This window comes from Mytilus edulis, chromosome 2 (genome assembly GCF_963676685.1).
Source record: "Mytilus edulis chromosome 2, xbMytEdul2.2, whole genome shotgun sequence".
NCBI classification, from domain to species: Eukaryota; Metazoa; Mollusca; class Bivalvia; order Mytilida; family Mytilidae; genus Mytilus; species Mytilus edulis.
Genome location: NC_092345.1, coordinates 4,590,614 through 4,613,182, shown reverse-complemented (window position 1 = coordinate 4,613,182; position 22,569 = coordinate 4,590,614). Strand labels below are relative to the sequence as shown.

The window sequence follows — 22,569 nt, the reverse complement described above, 5'->3', positions numbered from 1 at the left end:
GCCTAGTCTATTCTTAAATGTATTTGTGGTTGGTGATGTCACTATAATTTCGGGTAGTGTATTCCATGGTCTCACCACTCATAGAGCAAAAACATTTCTCCTTAATTCTGTTCTTGCTCTCTGTGGAAATATTTTCAGACTGTTGCCGCGTACCCCTGTTCTTGTAGTCATATCCTTCCATAATTTAACAAATTGTGCCGCCTCTTTATCATATTTTCCGTCCAGTATTTTATATAATTCAATCATGTCACCTCGGACCCGTCTGAAATTTAGAGATGGTAGTTTTAATTTTCGCAGTCTTTCTGAGTAAGTTAAATTCTTTAATCCTGGTAGTTGTTTAGTTGCCCGGCGCTGTATATTCTCAATCATGTCAATATATTTTATTTTATATGGATGCCATATTGAGCTTGCAAACTCTAAATGTGTTCTTACGAGTGTCTTGTATAGTAGTACAAAGGTATCTGTATCTAAATATTAGAAAGTCCTTCTCAGTAGTGCAGACACGGAATTTGCTTTATTAACTTTCTCACTTATATGTTTTTCGAAATTTAATTCAGAGTGTCAATAATTACTCCAATAAAATTGAGAAAGGAAATGGGGAATGTGTCAAAGCGACAACAACCCGACCATAGAGCAGACAACAGCCGAAGGCCACCAATGTGTCTTCAATGTAGCGAGAAACTCCCGTACCCGTAGGCGTCCTTCAGCTGGCCCCTTAAAAAATATGTATACTAGTACACTGATAATGGACGTCATACTAAACTCCGAATTATACGCAAGAAACTAAAATAAAAAATCATACAAGACTAACAAAAGCCAGAGGCTCCTGACTTGGGACAGGCGCAAAATTGCGGAAGAGTTAAACATGTTTATGAGATCTCAACCCGCCCCCTATACCAATGTCTTTTTCCTCAGTAACTTTTTGTATTATTGTCGATTTCAGTGTTTATTTTGAGTCTGATTCCGGTTTACCTATGTGCATATGTTTGCACTTGTCGAGGTGAAACTTTAATAGCCAGGTATCACTCCATAGCGATAGTTTATTTAAGTCACTTTGTAATTGAGTTTTATCCTCTTTCTAACTAATTGTGTTAAAAATTTTAGTATCATCTGCAAAGAGGTATACGTCGGAATCAACCATGTTTGGTAGGTCATTTATGAAAATCACAGAAAGTAGAGGCCCAAGCATAGATCCTTGGCCATGGGGTATACCTGAAGTTACTTTTGACCATGATGATGTTCTATTGTTTATTGAAACGTGTTATATCCTGTCACTTAGAAAACTATCGACCCAATTCAGAACTGAAAGTTCTGTGCCATATGCTCTGAGTTTGTTCATTAGTCTTTTGTGCGGAACAGTGTCGAATGCTTTCATATAGTCCATGTAAATAACATCGATAGATTTCCCATTACCGAGGGCTTCTAGCCATTTGTCCAAAACATTTAAAAGTTGAAGAGATGTAGATCTGCCTGATATAAATCCATATTGACGATCAGTAAAGAATTTGTTGCTTTTCATATGTTTGACAATATGTTCACGTACCAATTTTTCCATTACTTTGCACACCACTGAGGTTAGACTGACAGGTCTATAGTTACCAGCAATACATTTTTTCCTTTCTTTAAAATAGCGCTAATTTGTGCTTCTTTCCATCTACTTGGAACAGTACTGTTTGTTATTGATTGGTTGAATATTATGCATAATGGTGTTGATATTGTTTCTGCTGACTCTATGAGTATTCTTGGGTGTATCCTATCTGGTCCCGGAGATTTTTCAACCTTCAGTCCCTCAAGTATCTTAGCTATTTCTTCCTTATTTATATTCATTTTAAGGCTTTTCTACCTCAGGAATAGATTACCTTAGCTGTATTTGGCAAAACTTTTAGGAATTTTTTGTCCTCAAATCTCTTCAACTTCGTACTTTATTTGGCCTTTTATAACATTTTTGATTCGAGCGTCACTGATGAGTCTTTTGTAGACGAAACGCGCGTCTGGCGTAAATATTAAAATTTTATTCCTGGTATCTATGATGAGTTTATTTGCAATCACTGGGTCGATGCCACTGCTGGTGAGATTTATTTCCCCGAGGGTATCACCAGCCCAGTAGTCAGCACTTCTGTGTTGACTTGAGTTACCATTGATATGTTTATAATTATAAATTAACTGTTGACAAAACTTTGAATTTTGGAAAAACTAAGGCTTTTCTACCTCAGGAATAGATTACCTTAGTTGTATTTGGCAAAACCTTTAGGAATTTTTGGTCCTCAAATCTCTTCAACTTCGTACTTTATTTGGCCTTTTATAACATTTTTGATTCGAACGTCACTGATGAGTCTTTTGTAGACGAAACGCGTGTCTTGCGTATATATTAAATTTTATTCCTGGTAAGTTTATTTGTAGCATTTTATTTTCAGTGTTTTTTATTGGTAAGGTAGGTACCTTCTCCTTCTGGTTCTTTTGTGAAGACACTGTTGAAAAACGTTGCTAAAATTTCAGCATAATCTTTGTCGTCATCGGTCTTTCTAGACGTATTGTCGTTTTGGTCTATTAATAGTTCACCTATTCCTGATCTTGTTTTATACTTGGACTTTATGTATTTCCTTATTGCTTTTGGATTTTTCTTAGCATTTGTTGACAGTTTCTTTTCATGTTCCCTTTTTAGTTTATTTGTCATCGTCTTTACTTGATAACGTACTTTATTGTAATCCAATCTTATACTTGGATCTTTAGTAGCAATTGACTTCCTACATAGAGAGTTTTTATTTTTTTATTTTCTCTAAATTTTTTTTGTCCATTTAAAAATCACTCCTTCTTTTAGTTGAGGTTTTTATTCTCTTGACAGGGATATAACGCTTCTCCATCTCTGATAATTTTTCATGAAATTTTTCCCAATTTTTATCTATGTGATCACCTTGGTTTAAAAGCACTTCCCAATTTGTCTCCAATATTTCTTTGTTAAAACTGCATAGTTACCTCTATCGTAGCATTTTTGTTCTATTGTCAATTTTCAATTTTGTGTAACAGTTATATTGAAATTGTATCACACAGTGATCACTTTTCCCCAGTGGACTTAGGTACTCAATATCGCTTACCATATTTTCTTCGTTCGCGAATATGAGGTCTAATACATGTTGTGTGTCTGGTCCCTTCCATCTGGTTGGTTTTGTTACATGCTGGTACAAGTAATTGTCTTGAACACACTGTGTAAATTTATATTCATCCCACTCTATGTTATCACTCTTACAGTTATGTGTTTCCCAGTCAACATTAGGGTAATTCATATCTCCAAATAATACTATATGTGAGAAATTCTTTTGAATTGACTCAGTAATTAAATTTAAATATTTGAATTATTGTTGCTGAGAGCAGTAGTTTCTGACGGTGACCTATATAGTAGTCCCAGTAAAAGAGCGTCATTTTTATTTAGTGCAATTTTCACAAATATATTTTCTTCATAGTTTATTTCCATATTTACTTCTTTCGCTCCTAGTGTTTTGTGTACATGTAAATATCATACCTCTTCCTTTGTCACTATCAATGTTAATTGAAAAAAAGATCATAATTGTCTATTAAATCTAAATTAAACTCTGCCGGGTTCAATTTATAAGCACTGTTTTTAGGTTTAACTTTAGTAATACCAATTATCATTGGACGATAAGTATTAATTCTAGTTTGGAATTCTGCAAACTTATTTCTAAATTGGTCGGCGTTCGTATAAAAACAACTCAAACTGTTAAGAACATGAAACATATTTACATCTTTATCTACATTTGTACAATTTCTTTTTCTTATGTTTTTAGTTTTTATTGCACCCTTATTATTCGTCGAGTACCTGGAGGGCCTCTTACTTTGCCTGGCTCTTATTTTCTTTTTCCTTGGTTTCCGCAAATAACTTGTTTTCCTTCTCTCTTTCTGATTTTGTCATGTCGTGGCCCAATGATATGGCATAATATTTCTTATCTGTTCCCTTTAGCTTACTCGCGTTTCTCAAAACAGCTATTTTAAAATCGGGTGTTTCACTTTGAATTAATAACGGTCTATGAACTTTGTCTTTATCAAATTTACCAATTATTCTTAGCTTACCTATGTTGTATGTATTTAGGTCTATCTTACAGTTCTGTGCAATGTCAGTCAATAGTTCTAAATCGAAGTCTTTCCTTTCTTCTACATTTTCAGAGTTACATTCCTTGGTTCCGTATATGGTTAAATTATTTTTTCTTGATTTCCTTTCGTTAAGTTCTGATATAACTGATGTGACTGAGTTATTTTCGGCTTGTGGCAGTATAGGCGCTGTGTCTGTGTCATCCTGGTTGTTGTTGACTAATTCTTGTCGTACTATTTTTCTAACTGTGTCTTCATCACATTTTGTCTGGATTTCTGTCTCTAGGAAATGTAGCCTTTGTTCAAACTCTTCTATTATTGCGTTGCATCTTTCTTCTGTTTTTAGATCTGTTATAATGTTCTTTTCAACTTTACCTCTGCAGGGATTACAAAACCACATCGAGTCAGACTTACTTAGAATGTTGTACTCATCATCTGATTTGTTAAGACATTTGGTACAGTATTGTTTTTTACATCTCTGGCATTCCAACGTTTTTGCGTCTGGATTTGTAAACACTGTTTTGCAATTTTCGCATACCCATGCATCGTCATTTTCCTATTCTACCCGCAGTGTTTGAAATTAATTTTGTGTTAAAATGGCAGGGGAGCTTGGCCTTGGTGTCGAATTATTCCTTAAATTGTTCTTGGAACCTAATGGTCTACCTCTTCTTGTTTTCTGACCTAATGGTCTACCTCTTCTTGTTTTCTGACCGCCATCTTGGTTTATTGTTACAGGGGTACGATCTATTTTATCACTTTCTTTCATTATTGATATAACTTTTAAAACGATTTAATTCATAAGATATCTCAAGTACTTTTTAAATTATATTGAAAATGGAATAAATAAAAAACTAAATTGCCATAGCTCGAGTGCCATAGGTATACATAATATATATATATTTCACTTCTAACTTCCTTCATAATTACTGGTTTAATTGTCATTTGTTTATTTTAAAGTTATTTTTAGAAAACGGCTCGGGACGGTTACACGTAGATACCAATATTGCAAACCTTGTTAATGATGAGGTTAATGACTTTTCTATAGAAAGTCATTGACTGTTATACACGTGTGATCACGTGTTGCTCTCGTTCATATTGCGACGACTTGAGTCATGTTTTGAAATCTTACTTTCTTTTTAACACAGAAGTATTATAAAACAATACAAAGCGACTTATGGCCGAGTTATATAGGAGTGGTTAGTTTTATAATTTGACACGTATTTGCAGGAACTGTAGAAGTATGTTATGTAATAAGTGCAGTTGAAATGAAATTTATGGATTACATATATTAATAAATTCTATGAAAATATCACAATGAAAGAGATTAACAATGTTTCTCAAGGACTTAATGTTGCCAAAATTCAAAATGGTACTTTCTTGACAGAAATAAAATAAAATCGCGGCAAATCGTATTTCCACATTAGTGAAAACATATTGAATTGAAAGAGCGCTTCTATCAGAAAGAAACCGAATTACACATGTGTAATAAAAAACACCTGGTGATATGACCAAGTTAACGTCAGGATGATGGAGGAAATTAACAAATCACATAACAAGATGAGTTTGGAAGGGAGGAAAATAGATAACTCTGTGAAAGATTCGCAATCGAAATGGGAAGAGCCGAAATCTGCTGACATGCCAAGAGAACAATTCTTATATGAAACATTGAAGAAAGTTAGAGTACAACACAGAGAAGAGAAAGAAAGGCTTAAGAAACGACTTAAAGAAGTTCACAAAGAAAGAGAAAACGACTTTGCTAATTTAAAAAAAGATTTCAGAGAGTTACAAGAAAACTATGAAAAGTTAGTCAGTGAAAGGAAGGAAAACAGACTCAATCTGAAAGAGGAAGGTAAAGGATGTACTGAAAGTTCACAGCACTATGTACATCTACTACAAAAGAGACTTCAACACAACGAAGTCGAAACCACTCAGATCCGTTACCTCCTTAAAGAGAAAGAAGACACCATAGCACAATTAAAAACAGAAAAAGACGACCTTCAAACAAGGTTAAGTAGTGTTGCTGGAGAAAAACTAGTTAAGGGGAACCCGTCTATTACCGATCTTGGAGATCCAAATCGTCCAATGAAAATTGGTGAAAAGTATGGAGAATTATATGATAATGAATGGACAGATGCTATGGAATGCACCAATGACATAAAACCATTCTACAGCTTTTATAATTTATTCTTTTTCTGATAAGGATTTTGAAGAAACAAAATCAAATAAAGATAAATTTAAATATCACAAAACAGGATGTATTATAATTATACATCATAGATAAAATAAAAAAGTTATTAAGAGTATTTTAAAAAAAATACCACCACAAAGAAAAGTAGAATTTAAATAATGGTACATGTACCCCTAGGGCCTGTAAAACTAATCACATGCCCCACACCTCTCTAATGTTATCCATTTGAAATCTATTCCTTTTCGAGTGATAAGAATTTCGAAAAATAATAAAATATGCCAAAATATAACAACAATCTGACGATTATCTAAAAATATTATAAGTTAAAAAAACCTATCGATTTCACAAGAAACATTACTATGTACGTACAATGATTTTTTATGTATAAAAGCCTATAGATATAATTTTGTTATATATATATGGTATAGACTGAATGTTATATAAACAGATTAAGTTAATTAACATTTCCAGTAGCATTTCTACATTGAGTAAAGAGTTCTATTACAAAATAATTATACCAATTTAAAGCCTATATAAATATTCGAGAGAAAATAAAATAAGTAAATTTAAAAAAAAATAATAATAAATACACGTCTCAAAATAAATTTGTATTGCTCAGACATGATCAGACATTCTAATAGTATCGATCACTCACACCAATCACTTTGTTTGTTTTCCGTTAACACGTGTAATCGACCCGTCAAAGAACATCAATGGACAAGTGATCACAACAAACAAACAAACAAAGAAACACGCGACCCTCCACATGTTATCACCAATTAACCTAATTATCAGAAGTTATTGTTGAATAAACACCGGAAGGAGTCGTTTGTTTATGTCTAGTTTTGGTCAAGACTTTTATCAGGCCAGACAGATAATTTGTAATTACTCAGTCGGATTTCAGATAAATCAGACAAATAAAAATACTTGAGGTATTATAAACGTAGCTCATCCCAGAGACATCTCATATTATCAAAACTATTTAACTAAGTCACATTGACATTTACTACTTTGAAAATACAGGCATATAAGGTTTACAAATCATTACTGAAAGAGTTGTAATAAACAATCATTTATTTGATGCTAGTTGGTTGAAATAGTCGAAATTTTATAAAATGGAATATTCATCTCCGAACACGTCCGATACAGCTTCAGACCCAGAGAATATTGATTCGTGGAAAGGCGGTATGTACAAATATTTTAAAAGCATTACTGTCGCAACAAAAAGTATATATATATTAATGCAAGTGTAAATGCAGTCCATCTCTGATTTTCATCCGTTTAATTTTTTTTTTATTTTAACGAAGATCGGCGAAAAACGAATTTGAAAGTGTTATCGTTCACTGTACACAAACATATTTTCAGACTTTTAAAAATCTATTCTCATTAAGTTCTTACTGTTTCTTTCAGCGGATATAATCCACACGCATAAGGAAGATGTTTTTTTTTTTCAATTATTTTTTTTATTTTGTTTTGTTTTCTTTGCTCGTCAGAAGGTTTGGTATTAGTTTTCTGTCAGTGAATCACTGTTAATTTCTTTTTACACTTTTTTTTATTTAAACTTCGTAACTTTTACCAAAAAGATGAGGAATAGTATATATCAAATTCAATATAACTGTCATTATTCAATGATGAAAAATGTAGATATTTGAACGAAGAAGATATAGATAAAACCAGAAGTCCATTACCACCTAGTAATGGACTTCTGATAAAACGTAAAAGGAACAGATATTCAAAAACGTAATACACAAACCGGAAAGTCCAAAGTAGATTGATAATTGTTCAAGTTCTTGCTTAACGTCAAGTGGCAACTGATTCGTGCAACTTCAGGAAGAGAACAATTATATATTAACAGTATACATACGATAGGCTTGATTTCGATAATATAGGCCGACCAGGATAAAAGACAGGCAAATAAGACTTACGAGTTGCTGGATAGTGGTTGTTATTCCCCACTTTTTATAGACAACGTGCGGACCAATGAAAGAGTTTTTTTTTCAAGCAACGCTTTTTTCAACGTACAGAAAACATGGTACTTTCTCTTCATGAAACATTTGATTAAATTACGAGTAATCCGACTTGAAATGCAATCAACACAGCCAAAAATAGATTTAATTGCTCTTGGATTTTACTGTCGGATGAGAAAATTAACAATATTTCTATACATAGAGTAACCTTTTAGAACAATACAAGATATTTTGAATTCGACATAATCCATGATAATAGTGAACATAAACACACCATCAATCTATATTGAAGAAGTATAAACTACTTCACAAAATACGGGAAAACAAATATAAAAGTTCATTAAAGAAACTTGATTATTAATTCCCCATATTTTACAAGCCGGTCATTGTGCAGCAATGAAAAGCATTATTTATAACTGCATGACAGGTTTTTCAAATTGTCTTAATCTGCACACTAACACATATTTATATTGTATTTTTGTCTTTAGGTGTTCCTGGGTGTGCTCGATGTGGTAACATCATATACGACAAGTCATTATTACGTATCCATGACAAAGTGTGGCACCCGTCATGTTTACAATGTTCTATGTGTGAAAAACCATTGGGAAACAGTTGCTATGGAAACGGTAGTAATTTGTTGTGTTATGAAGATTATATAAGGTGAGTTAACTGAAATAACAAAATGCAAAACCAAAATGAATTTTAAGATCAGCAATTTAAGAATGTCTTCGTTACGTAATTGTCGAGTGGAGTATCCCTAACTTTTAACACATATGCATTGGTTTTCTAAGGTTTAGGGGTTAATTTCAGTGGAACGGTCTTCAACAATTAGCAATAGTGCCTTTTGGTCATAACCTCCTAACGCATTCAAGAAACAATATATCCTTTTATTCTAAATTTGTTTTGAGCTTTCATGATGAAAGTAAACCCAGAAAAGCGCTTCTGACGTTTGTTTGTTTGTATCCCATAATTTTGTTTTTCTTATCGTTTGTTTTGTTTTGTTTTGTTTTGCTTTTATTTTATTCTTTAAATGAGTTACCTTTAGTATACAATCATAAAATACAATTTATTGTATTATGATTTATCCGTTTTTTTTAATTCTGAATTGAATGTTGATATTTCTTTTCTTATACAGATCACACCCGTTCCGGTGTTCTAGCTGTAAATTGGTTCTGTCTGATAACGAGTATGTACAAAGAGTTCAGAAAAACGTCTACCATCAGACGTGTTTCAAGTGTGTCGTCTGCTATCGTCCATTACAGACAGGGGAACAGTTTTACCTTTCAGACGACAACAAACTCGTATGTGGTGATGATTACCGAGCCTTACGGACGAATGGTAAGTTAAGCAACTCTCAATTTATAATTGATTTGTCATGTTTCCCCACAGTTCATTCTAATAAATTATAAACAGTTTCGCTAATTTAGAAACCAAAGTCTTTCTATGTAAAACTGTATCATATGTTGACCTCGAGATGCCGGTTTGTTTATTTCATTTATCTTTCATTGGTTAACTAATTTGTTTTCGTTTTGTTTGTTTTCTTTTTTCTTTTGTTCATTTGTCTTTGTTTCATGTTGTTGTTTCTGTTCTATGTCTTTGTTTTATGTTGAATTGTATTGGAGGTCTGCGTTAGCGACTTCCGGCCAAACATCCAAAACAAAGGATATTCAACAAATGGCATTTTGTTTTTAATTTAATATTGGCTTAGTCAGGTGATTTCGTGTATTGAGATATGAAATCACCATACTTATCAGTTTTAAAATGGAGTCGACTTATTGTTTCTGGCAATTGAAGATAAAATTTGCAATTTTCTTGTTTTGTAGATTCGCAAGACGATAGTGATTCAGAATGTTCCACCGGAAGTGGTAAACGACACAGAACCAGCATAAGTCCACAACAGTTAAAATGCTTGACAAAAGCTTACAGCAAAAATCCAAAACCAACCCGTGAAGCGCGAAGACGATTGAGCCGAGATTTATGTCTAGACTATAGAGTAATACAAGTGTGGTTCCAAAATAAAAGAGCAAAGGACAAAAAGTCATCACCCCATAATCATGCTGTGGAAACCAGTTACGACGAACCTGAAGTCCACAACGGAAGATTTTCACAAGGTATAACGTAGTTATTAAAAAAACGAGTGAAACATTTTCTGTTGTATGAAAATGTTAATTAACCTTGCACGATCTGCTGTTATCAGCTTGATGCAAAATTAAGATCATGATTTATTAGCACGAAACAAAACTTTTAACGGTAATTCACTTTGAAATGTTCTAATGATAATTTGTTTAATACTTTGCTCCAAAATGTAGATATGATATATACATCACATCACACTACAAAGCGTCGAAATGTAGTATCCTTACATTAGTAAAACATGTTTGCATTTCCATTCTCAAAGTGAAAGAACATAGTTTCATTATTACAAAAGTGTTATACAGAAAACTGTGAATATTAACATTTTTATTCTGACGATTTGGGACTCTTTTAGTTTGGGGGAGTCACCAGTATGACGTCTTTAACATATGCAAGAAGATCTTTTGGTCTGCTGTATGATGTACTCTGCAAGGAATTTTATTTCTATTTAATGATTCTCTATTAAATATTTGATATGTTTTAAATTTGATTAGTATGCATCGTGACCATTGAGATTAATATCTTTCAAAAATGACGTTAAAATAAAAAAAAAAATCGGGAATTCATTGTATACTATTGTATGATGAGCGGACTTGCTTAATTTTTTCACCATTCAGTAGTCTCTAAATGGTACTAAGAAAATTCCTAATCACTTGTTTTACAAAGCAGAGAAGGAGAGGAGAAAACAACCATCAAAATTACAGGCATACCATTAAACTGAAACTTAAATATTTATTGTTTAATTGTTCTTAATTACACTTATGTCTTGTCAGTAAAACTAATATATTCCCGTTTAACTTTTCAGACATTTCTAGAATCCCATCACAGCCCGTTTTTCACGAACGTTTGTATAACCAATCTGCAGGACGAATGAACAGCAATGATTGGCTAACGACAGTTCTGGCACATGACAGTGTCCCGCCAAATATCGATCTGTCTCCAGTGGATATTATAAATGGCGAGATTTTACACAAACGTAGAACTGAGTCCGACATAGACAATAGACATTCGTCTGACCCCAGATCTAGAATCAACTGTAAATGGCAAAACATTGGTTAATATCATAATTAATGTATTTGATTTGTTGTTTAAATTTGCAATAAAGGATTTTGATTTTTTAATTTGTATTTTCAAACTTTTTGTTGTGATCGTACCTGATCAACCTGAAGCTTCACATACAGCAATACATGTGCCACTTGTAAAACAGGATATAATAACCCTTCCAGAGCACATAAGACCTCGCTAGATTTTGGAATTCGTGCAAAATCTTTAGTTTTCTATGAACTGTTATTTGGAGTACTGTTTGTCTTTTTTTTGTCTTTCTCGTTTTGCTATGCTATTGTTGGCGGTCTTTCTTTGACTTATGTTTTTAAATTATTCCTTTAGTATCTTGTACAAGAAACACACAATACACATATTTAAATCGACAAAATTCTTTGATTTTACCAATACTGGGTCGGTACAGTTGTTGGTTTACTGTTCAATAGTCGCCGGGATATCATTATACCACTAGTCATGATGTACTAGATTAAGTCGGCGAGTGATGTATCGTCCGAACAACGAAAGCATAACTCAGTAGAGCGAGTATAGGACGCTGGACTCAGTAAGTTTTTATATCCCAACAGCTTCTCAAATTCCCCTGTGAGAACTAATTAATTTGTAAGTGTGTAACTCAAGCAGTTCTAATGTATACAAAGCAGTCTTTACTATTATTTGTAATATCTTCAATTTTTCACTTATTCTTACAACATTTGTATAAACTTCAAGATTATAAAAAAACCGGTTTTTTTCTAAAGTGAACATTGATTGGTTAAATATTTCTCAGTCATGTCCTGTGTTTGAATTTGTTTGTTAGCTTTTTGGTCATGAATGTTTGTCTCTAATATTTAATTAACTGTGCATTTGTATTCGGATATCGCAGATCAAATTTATTCGTTCATTGTTTAATCATACGTTTTTTGATTGAGTTAAGTCTGCCAATTGATATTTTATCGTATGTTTTTCTTTGTTGTGATGTTATGCTATTGTTTCAGAAAAAGGGAGAAGGTTTGGATCCATTAAAACGTTTAATCCCGCTGCAAATGTTTGCACCTGTCCTAAGTCAGGAATCTGATGTACAGTAGTTGTCGTTTGTTTATGTAATACATACGTGTTTCTCGTTTCTCGTTTTGTTTATATAGATTAGACCGTTGGTTTTCCCGTTTGAATGGTTTTACACTAGTAATTTTAAGGGCCCTTTATAGCTTGTTGTTCGGTGTGAGCCAAGGCTCCGTGTTGAAGGCCGTACTTTAACCTATAATGGTTTACTTTTTAAATTGTTATTTGTATGGAGAGTTGTCTCATTGGCACTCACACCACATCTTCCTATATCTATTTACTAGTATATTATTTGTATTAAAAACAAAGGTTGTCTCTATTAATGATTAGTAACTATATAGCTAGCTTTAGAGGTTTTTATATTGTTTTATGCTCTACATAAAGGTGCTATCATAAAGTTTTGGTCTCGAGCATACCTAATGTATGTTATTCCAGCAACATTTGCACTTGGTGGCTAATTCATTTATTTCCAGTTTGAACGTAATATGGCGTTCCTACCAACACGATTTTCAAAATAAGGAACATGGAATATTTTCATCGCAAATAGCAACTAACTGTCACCGTGCTAATGTGCATTGTAGTAAATTGTTGTATTTTTGTCTTTTGTGTTTCTTATGTGATTTGTCTATTATGCCTTTTTGTGTTTCTATGTTGACTGCTGAACCCCTATATATGTTTGACATTTTAAACTATTATGTCTGTTTGTTTTGTTCAAACAATATAATGGAATTTCATGCGACTGTTTTGCAAGTGAGAGCCTTTGCTAGCTATAAAATCAGGTTTAATCTACCATTTTCTACATAAGAAAATGACAGTTCCAAGTCGAGAATATGACAGTTGTTGTCCATTCGTATGGTGTGTTTTAGCTTTTGATTTTAGCCATGTGATTAGGGACTTTCCATTTGAATTTTCCACGGAGTTCGGTATTTTAGTTATTTCACTTTTTATGATCCTCAAAGGGTTGAATGGGGAATGGAAATATAGACATCCTCTCGACTTTGGTTAGATTTGATTTATATTTTTTGTTGCTTATACCAAATGCCAAGTCCTGAACTTTGTATTAGTGTAATGCACAATATTGTGATGAAAGTAAAATAACAAAAATACCGATTTTGTTTACACTGAAGTGCGTTGTATGTAATAGCTAAATGCGATGGTCTGAAGTTAAAACCCCATCTCAGGTGGCGGTGAAGTGGTTAGCGTGGTAGCGTTGCAATAAGAAAATAAAAAAAAAAATTTCTGGTCAGGCCAAACCGAAGACTTTGATTTTTAAGTTAATCATTCAGTTAGCACACACAGCAATATGGAGTCAGAAAATACACTGGATTACGAGACTGTTGTACAAAGTGATAGGTTTAGCGCTATAAAACCAGGTTTAATCAACCATTTTCTACATTTGAAAATGCCTGTACAAAGTCAGGAATATGACAGTTCTTGTCCATTCGTTTTTGATGTGTTTTGTCATTTGAATTTGCCATGTGATTAGGGACTTTCCGATTTGATTTTCCTCTGAGTTCAGTACTTTTGTGATTTTACTTTTTTTCATATTTAGTATTATAATGGACATTTCTTTATATATAAAAAAAACGGGTTCAGCACGGCGGTCTATATTAATGACTTAGCAAGGTCCATCTATATTTTTATCAAATATACTAGTAATTTGTTCTTGTTATCTTATAGCTAAGAATTTGCTTACAACACTCATTCATCCATTTGTCTGGAATCATAACAGTTTGTAAGAAATAAACATACATGTTTTACTTTTAGTGAGATATGACGCACGTTCTGTCAAATTATTGAGAATTAGCAGTTTCTCCGCTGAGCAGCAGAAATTGAGAAGTACACCAAGCAGGTATCATTCGGGACTAACCCGTTGTAGAAGATTAATACTATAAGGACATCAAATTAGACTTACAGTGCGGGTTTTCTTACAAAGCAGCATTCATTTCAGCGGCATACATTTTTTTACTTCCAAGCACTGGTTAGCCCATATGCAGGCCGAGCTAATCTTTTAGCCGCTTTGTTCCCCATGATTTGCTGTCTGACTTAGTTTTACCTATTTATGTATTCTTCACGTCCAACGCTCAAAACTGCATGTACGGGATATGAATTGTTTGTGTGTCTCTGTTTCCTTTCCTTTGTACACATGAAACCTTCATATACATAAACTAATTATCCTGCCTACTAATCCATTTTGTCTAATAAAGTTGTATCTGAAAACGTCACAATATTCAAACTTCATACCAAGCCATCGCACTTCAGCGAAAGGTCCATCGAACTTCGGCGTAAAACCATCGCACTTCGGCGTTAACATCACAGTTAAGCGTTCCCATTACACCGCCGAGGCCTAAATAACTACTAAGATATTGATATAACTTTTAAAAATATTTAATTCATAAGATATCTCAAGTACTTTTTAAATATATTGAAAATGGAATAAAAAAAATAAAAAAAACGAATTGCCATAGATATACATAGTATATATATTTCACTTCTAACTTCCTTCATAATTACTGGTTTAATTGTCAATTGTTTACTTTAAAGTTATTTTTAGAAAACGACTCGGGACGGTTACGCGAAGATAACAATATTGCAACCCTTGTTAATAATGAGGTTAATGACTTTTCTATAGAAAGTCATTGACTGTTATCATGACACGTGTGATCACGTGTTGCTCTCGTTCACATTACGACCACTTGAGTCATGTTTTGTAATCTTACTTTCTTTTTAACACAAAAGTATTATAAAACAATACAAAGCAACTAATGCCCGAGTTTTATAGGAGTGGTTAGTTTTATAATTTGACACGTATGTGCGGGAACAGTGGAAGTATGTTATGTAATAAGTGCAGTTGAAAAGAAATTTATGGATACGTATATCAATAAATTCTATGAAATTATCACAATGAAAGAAATAAACAATGTTTCTCAAGGACTTAATGTTGCCAAAATTCAAAATGGTACTTTCTTGACAGAAATTAAATAAAATCGCGGCAAATCGTATTTCCACATTAGTGAAAACATATTGAATTGAAAGAGAGCTTCTATCAGAAAGAAACTGACTAACACATGTGTAATAAAAACACCTGGTGAAATGACCAAATTAACGTCAGGATGATGGAGGAAATAAACAAATCATATAACAAGATGAGTTTGCAAGGGAGGAAAATAGATAACTCTGTGAAAGATTCCCAATCGCAATGGGAAGAGCCGAAATCTGCTGACATGCCAAGAGAACAATTCTTATATGAAACACTGAAGAAAGTTAGAGTACAACACAGAGAAGAGAACGAAAGGCTTAAGAAACGACTTAAAGACGTTCACAAAGAAAGAGAAAACGACTGCTAATTTAAAAAAAGATTTCAGAGAGTTACAAGAAAAATATGAAAAAATACTCAGTGAAAGGAAGGAAAACAGACTCAATCTGAAAGAGGAAGGTAAAGGATGTACTGAAAGTTCACAGGACTATGTAAATCTACTACAAAAGAGACTTCAACACAACGAAGTCGAAACCACTCAGATCCGTTACCTCCTTAAAGAGAGAGAAGACACCATAGCACAATTAAAAACAGAAAAAGACGACCTTCAAACAAGGTTAAGTAGTGTTGCTGGAGAAAAACTAGTTAAGGGGAACCCGTCTATTACCGATCTTGGAGATCCAAATCGTCCAATGAAAATTGGTGAAAAGTATGGAGAATTATATGATAATGAATGGACAGATGCTATGGAATGCACCAATGACATAAAACCATTCTATAGCGACAGTGTACACCCAGATTTTGAGGAAATACTTGTACTTCATCTTTGTAGGTTGTTAAAAAGTTGTTACCATGAATGCTTAGTACTAGCAGATGAACAGATAGATAAGATTGGCAAAACACTTGCAGAAACATTTTGTCTCAACATCAGTTCTAGAGAGGAAATTTGCGATTTATCTCTTTGCAAAGATGTCGCAACTCAGAGAAGATTAAGGCATGAACATTTTGCGAATGATCTATTCAAAAATCAGATTATTGGCAAAACAGCGATGAATGCATGGGATTATGCATACAAAAGTGCAGACGTAATTGAGCTTCTAATGAAAACACATTTTTTTGAAAAATGCATAAACCTTTGTTGGTGTATGGTTATTCAAGATCCCGTAATGTATTTAGACGAAGACATTAAGCCAGGCACATCAATTGACAAGAATACATACAAAGAATTTGTTAAAAGCGGAAACAAAGTAAAATATGTTGTCTGGCCAGCATTGTTCTTACACCAAGACGGACCGATGCTTTACAAATGAATCGTACAAGCATACTGGCAGTAGTTTAACAGGTTAAATATGTTACCGAATTATGTAACACATATCGGCATAATAACTAGGTCTGTCATGGACAGATATCTGATAATCAAATCATAAAAATGGACAAAAAAAAAACCAGAACCGGCTTAACTATGATTTTATTAACCAAACTATACTCACCATTTCCCTCCATTTGGAGTAAATTCGTTGTACTATTGTCTGTATTAACCGTCAATATAGTATTATATGACCATTTGTGACTATAATTATCATGCCTGGTCATTTGATAAGTAATAACTTAAAGTTATCTGTTATTAAATATTATTTTGCTGAACTTGAAACTTTTGAAATGAAAGAAATGAAGCAAAACACGTCTTTGGATGAGCCAATATTCTAACTGTATGCTAGTGATTTCCATTTCTAACAAGTTTCTTATCCAGTATATATTATTGTTTTGTAAAGGCAAGCTCTGGTAAATCTGCTGTTGAGTAAAATGCACTGATTTGATACATGTACTCAATGTGTTTTGTTTGTTATCTAAACAAAAATATGCTGGTTTACGTGTATAGAATCACGATACCAAAATTGTACCAAAACGACCGTTTAAAATTAATAATTACAATATATAACATGTATAACAGACATTCATTTCTAGTCCTCCAAAATGAGCATAGATTTATGTCAAATTGTTACCAAATATTGAAGAGAAAAATCTCAACATCAATTATTCGATTTTTACGAATGTGTAGTAAAGCATGCGTTCCATTATAAAACTCTTCATTATAGATTCCTGGATTATTTGGAGGTCGGTTTATCTTTGATGCAATATATGGATTCAAAAGCAATGATGTGGAACTACATAGTATTTAAGGATACATCTACAAAACAAACACAACATGGAAACTTTCGTCTGATACTTAAATAATCAAAGGTGACAAAAATGTCAATATAGGGACAAGAAGTATGATCCATCAATTTATCGAGTTTATCCTAATCCTGATTGAAATATTATTACTGATTGTGGATCCGTTCTGAATAATTCTAAAGATTTTCTGCTGTATCCATATTGCGACTATTTTACCTATTATGTCTGTTTTGTTCACAAATTGTTGTAAATATAATGGAATTTGACGCAACTGTCATACAAGTGATAGATTTGGCGCTATAAAACCAATCCACCATTTTCTAAATTTGAAAATGCCTGTACCAAGTCAGGAATATGACAGTTGTTGTCATTCGTTTGATGTGTTTTATCATTTGATTAGGGACTTTCCGTTTTGAATTTCCCTCGGAGTTCAGTATTTTTGTAATTTTACTTTTTTTACGTACCAGCGTGTACTGCAGGCATAGCAGAAATGTTGATTTCCCTATCGTTCCGCGAGGTCAATTTGATTTCGGAATTCGAGCGTTTCCCTCATTTTCTATGTGTTACCTTGAATTGTATCTTACTTATATATTTATGATTTTTGAAAATCGCTGAATTACCGTTGCCTCTAACTGATGCTACACCCACACCGTACAAACAAAAAATTATGCAATTGATGCCAACTTGAAATGAAAAGTGTTCTGTTTTAACGCAAATATATCGATGCATCCCCAATATACTGATCGCAACTAGGAAAACAACAGTTAAATTATCAAATTCACCCTTTGTTTCTTCTTGACCAATTTATTCTTAAATTCTCTGTTGATAAATCAAACTGGTCGTACTAAATCGAACTCCCTCAGGCAAAATTGATCATAGACTAAATGGTCATGTAGTCATGTTATTTATCATACTTGGGGCCTTTTTATATCTAACTAAACGGAATCATGGGTTTAGTATTTACAATTTGACAGAGGCAACCACATTCGAAACATTCAAGGAATGAACGACATAGGGAGTGGCATGGTCAATTACTATATAGAAAGAGAAAAAGTAGCTTTTATGTCAAGTAGATACAAAAGCAACACAATAAAATATTACAGATACTGCAAAATCATTTGCTTAAAATGTACCGTTCTAATCGTGATATAAACTTCACAAGGTCTTGCCTATTCATGTTTGTACATTTGTTCTCCTCGTGACTTAAATTATCTTCTATAGATATCTATATTTTACTAAAACTTATTTTTAGACTTTATCTCGTGACAGTCATATACGATATCAATATTGCAAATATTTAAAAAAAAAACAAAAAAAAACCTCTACTTTTTAAATAAATGTTTTTAAATCAGTTTGGTCCCTTTTACATACAACTGTAATAGGAATACAATTTTGGATATGTACTTTCTGTTTGGACTAGTTAATTAATCAAAATGTCGAATACTTTTGAGACTTGTAATATTTGCGGATCTAATGATTGGATTCAGTTTTGTGAAAACTGTGGGACTAAGTGCTGTAAAAAATGCTATGAACTTCATGACGCAAGTGTATGTTCATATATCAAGGACAGTAAATGTCATCTCTGTGGAATTCACAGCGAACTTCCTAATTCTGTGACCGGATATTGTTTCCAGTGTCAACATTTAGTATGCGAATTCTGTCAGACAATAGAGGTCCATGATGATCATTCGATCGTGGGTTTAACTGAGGCTTTATTTATCGTACAATCGGAACAATATACAGAGAGTGATGAAAAACGTTCATTTGACATGACTTCTGATACAAAGAAACTCCTAGAAACCTTAACAATTCAAATAGAAAATCAGTGTAAAAAGATAGTTGATTGTATTTCAGAGAGGAAATGTAAGCTTTTATCAGAACTAAACGAACACAAACAATATCTAGAAGAATATGCCACTGAAATGGAGAGAGACATCCAAAGTGTCAGAGAGAAAATGTCGGAATTTAAAACGTCAAGAGCTGTATTTCCACTACTGTTTTTGCATAAATGGCAAACTTTTGCAAAACAAATGAATAAGCTTGAAAAACCTCCTGACCGACTAACATTTCTTTGTGGATTAATAAACATATATAACTTAGATGAGCAGTTCGGAAAGTTACAAAATGTACATCCACAAAAAGGCATGATTGATGAAGAGGTTGACAAGTTAGCATCTGATGACGCATTTAAGGTTAAAGACACAGACATGGTTTCAAGCCAATATAAAAAAATTCTAACACAGAATGAATCGCTGAAAAGGGAAGTCGTTGGTCTAAAATCAGAACAAGAAACGTCAAAAACTGAGATAAGTTACATGATACAACTGTCAGAGGAAACGTGCCAATTTGTAAAAGACTGCAATAATAAACTGGAAGACAGTCGTTTTCATGTAAATGAAACATACATGGTCAAAAGATTAGACAACAATCACATGGACTCATATGCTGATCGAATGAATTATATCACAGAGCAATTCCATATGATGAAAGAGCATGGCATTCAAAAGGAAAAAGGATTTGTGGAGCAGCTGACAGGAATGGCTCAATTGACAAATGAATTGACATGCGACATAAACCAAAAACAACTTGAAATAAAGAAAATGAATAAGTTATCGTATGATCCACAGTTCAAGGCCAAGCAAATTTCTAAATTAAAAGTAAAGGCATCCGATGCATGGAAAGAAAAACAAAAGTTATATGACACTATAGAGAAACAACAAAAAGAACACAATAAAGAAATCGAGTACCTTAATAGTAAAATAAAGAATCAATCAGATCTGTTGAAACAAGTTCAAAGCGAGAAGAATAGAATTGATGAGGAAAATAGACAAACCCGAGAGCAAACAAAAACCACAGTTAAAGAAAAAGAAGAGAATATACTACAACTGAAAGAAGAAATAAAAGGTCATCAAGTACGTTTTAAGGATAACACCAATAAGCTGAGCCAATGCGAAACGGAAAGAATGAATCTTCGACAGATTCTTAAAGAGAAAAAAGAAAATATAAAATATCTAATTCAAGAAAAAGACGAACTCCAAACTAGGCTTAGTAGTATTGCTAGTGAGAAACTGAGCAAGGGAAATCCCACAATTACCGATCTTGGAGATCCTAATCGTCCGATGAAAATTGGTGATAAATATGGAGAACTGTATGATAACGAATGGACAGATGCTATGGAATTCATCAATGACATAAAATCATTCTACAGTGTCAGTGAACATATTGATATAGAGGAAGTGATTGTACTCCATCTTTGCCAACTACTAAAAATTTGTTATAACGAATGTTTATCACTGGCAGATGAACAGATAGATAACATTGGAAAAACAATTTCAGAAACGTTGTGTCTCAACGTTAATTCTAGAAGTGATTTTTACAATTTTCCCGCGTGCAAAGATGTAGTCGTACAAAGAATACAGAAGTCTGACCATTTTGTGAAACATTTGCTTGCTAATAAGATTATCGGGAAAACAGCTATGCATAACTGGGAATATGTGAATAAAAATGGAGACGTAATGGAGTATCTAATGAAAACGCCATTCTTTGATCAATGTGTTAATCTTTGTTGGTGTATGGTTATTCAAGATCCCGTAATGTATTTAGATGGAGACATAACACAAGGCAAAACTTTTGATAAGAACACATACAAGGAATTTGTCAAGAGCGGAAACAAAGTAAAATACGTTGTTTGGCCAGCACTTTTTCTACATAAAGACGGACCATTGCTACATAAAGGAATTGTACAAGCGTATTGGGATTTAAATTAATATCCGAGGTATTTATGAATGATTTGAAGAAATTAAACGGAATAACAAGGTACATCGCAAAAGCTTATGCGGATAATGTTCATTGACATTGATATGACAGTGGACCATTTAAATAATGATGTTCCTGATTTAGAATGTTTACGCTATACTATAAAGTTGATTTATCGTGCAAGAAATACTTGATTCAAAATAACATTTTCTGTTTTAAACTTTTCATATATAACTTTATATCAATAAAAAAAATGCATTTATGATATAAATCTCTAACTAAGTGAAAAGGTTTCGTTTTTGCCAATGTGCTGCATTTTCAACTAGCACAGTCTTTTAAAATAGTATTTAAAGTAGCACCTGAATCGTAAAAAGGCAGAAAACAATCGGTCTAGATCTTTAATTAAATGTGCAAATTTCGGATACTTGGTCATTCAATTTCATTTTGTGGACTTGGTTAAAGCATTATCATGAACAAGGTCGTATTTCACCTCCCACTTGGATAACAGACTACGGCTTTTCTACATCAAAATTATATTACCTTAGCTGTATTTGGCAACACTATTAAGAATTTTTGGATTATAGGAATGAAACAACTAGTTTACCCCCACCATGCGGTCATTTTATTGTCCTAAGTCAGGATCTTTGTTAGTAGTTGTGTTTAATGATATGTTAATTCATTTTATCTCTGCCAGTTAAAAGATAGACATATGATTGTTTTTATGTATCAGGTCACCATTGGGTCCGTTCTGTTATATTTCCCAAATATGTTCTTTTTTTACATTGGTTTTGACATATTCAAGTTATAAATTAATGGTTTTGATTGCAAATCATTACATTGGCTTCTATGCACAGGTTACATTTACGATTCCGATGCATCTGATATTTGGATTTCATTAAAACGTTGTTGATAGTTTTCTTCGATTTCAGTGCAAATAATTTTAATTCGTGTGGTCTAGTCCTTAATCGTGGCTATGTTGGATAAAACCAAGTTCTGACTTAATTTTTGATTGTGAAACCTAGTTGCTTTCAGGTGCAAAAGTGAAATTAAAAACACACCAAGACGAAGGAAAGTATTTAAACATTTATTTAGCTTTAATTCTGTTATGAGTTTGATCATATTGAAAGCTTTATGTACGTAAAAAAAAACCAAACCAACGTTAAACAAAGTGCATC

General features: G+C 33.0%; 3 protein-coding genes and 1 pseudogene across 3 annotated transcripts; all 4 read left to right on the top strand.

The window, feature by feature from the left end:
- Nucleotides 1-5,446: 5,446 nt before the first annotated feature.
- LOC139510415 (ski oncogene-like) lies at nt 5,447-6,297 on the top strand. The gene has a single exon (XM_071296997.1). It carries the CDS (start codon nt 5,626-5,628, stop codon nt 6,295-6,297), a length of 672 nt encoding a protein of 223 aa, XP_071153098.1. The 5' UTR covers nt 5,447-5,625.
- Nucleotides 6,298-8,735: 2,438 nt separating this feature from the next.
- Nucleotides 8,736-11,510, top strand: LOC139510098 (LIM/homeobox protein Lhx3-like). The gene is made up of 4 exons (XM_071296350.1): nt 8,736-8,916; nt 9,392-9,594; nt 10,080-10,367; nt 11,195-11,510. The coding sequence occupies exons 1-4, from the start codon at nt 8,843-8,845 to the stop codon at nt 11,446-11,448; spliced, it is 819 nt and encodes a 272-aa protein (XP_071152451.1). The 5' UTR covers nt 8,736-8,842; the 3' UTR covers nt 11,449-11,510.
- A 2,279-nt stretch (nt 11,511-13,789) lies between these two features.
- LOC139510414 (uncharacterized) lies at nt 13,790-16,797 on the top strand (annotated as a pseudogene).
- Nucleotides 16,798-18,991: 2,194 nt separating this feature from the next.
- Nucleotides 18,992-21,665, top strand: LOC139510456 (putative leucine-rich repeat-containing protein DDB_G0290503). Its single transcript, XM_071297038.1, has one exon. The coding sequence runs from the start codon at nt 19,072-19,074 to the stop codon at nt 21,403-21,405; it is 2,334 nt and encodes a 777-aa protein (XP_071153139.1). The 5' UTR covers nt 18,992-19,071; the 3' UTR covers nt 21,406-21,665.
- Nucleotides 21,666-22,569: the final 904 nt, after the last annotated feature.

Bases quoted from the DNA above. Each gene is read 5' to 3' on its own strand.
- LOC139510415 (XM_071296997.1), top strand. From the start codon at position 5,626: ATGATGGAGGAAATTAACAAATCACATAACAAGATGAGTTTGGAAGGG.
- LOC139510098 (XM_071296350.1), top strand. From the start codon at position 8,843: ATGTGTGAAAAACCATTGGGAAACAGTTGCTATGGAAACGGTAGTAAT. The intron at 8,917-9,391 runs GTGAGTTAACTG...TTTCTTATACAG, and splicing joins TGTTATGAAGATTATATAAG to ATCACACCCGTTCCGGTGTT. The intron at 9,595-10,079 runs GTAAGTTAAGCA...CTTGTTTTGTAG, and splicing joins CCGAGCCTTACGGACGAATG to ATTCGCAAGACGATAGTGAT.
- LOC139510456 (XM_071297038.1), top strand. From the start codon at position 19,072: ATGTCGAATACTTTTGAGACTTGTAATATTTGCGGATCTAATGATTGG.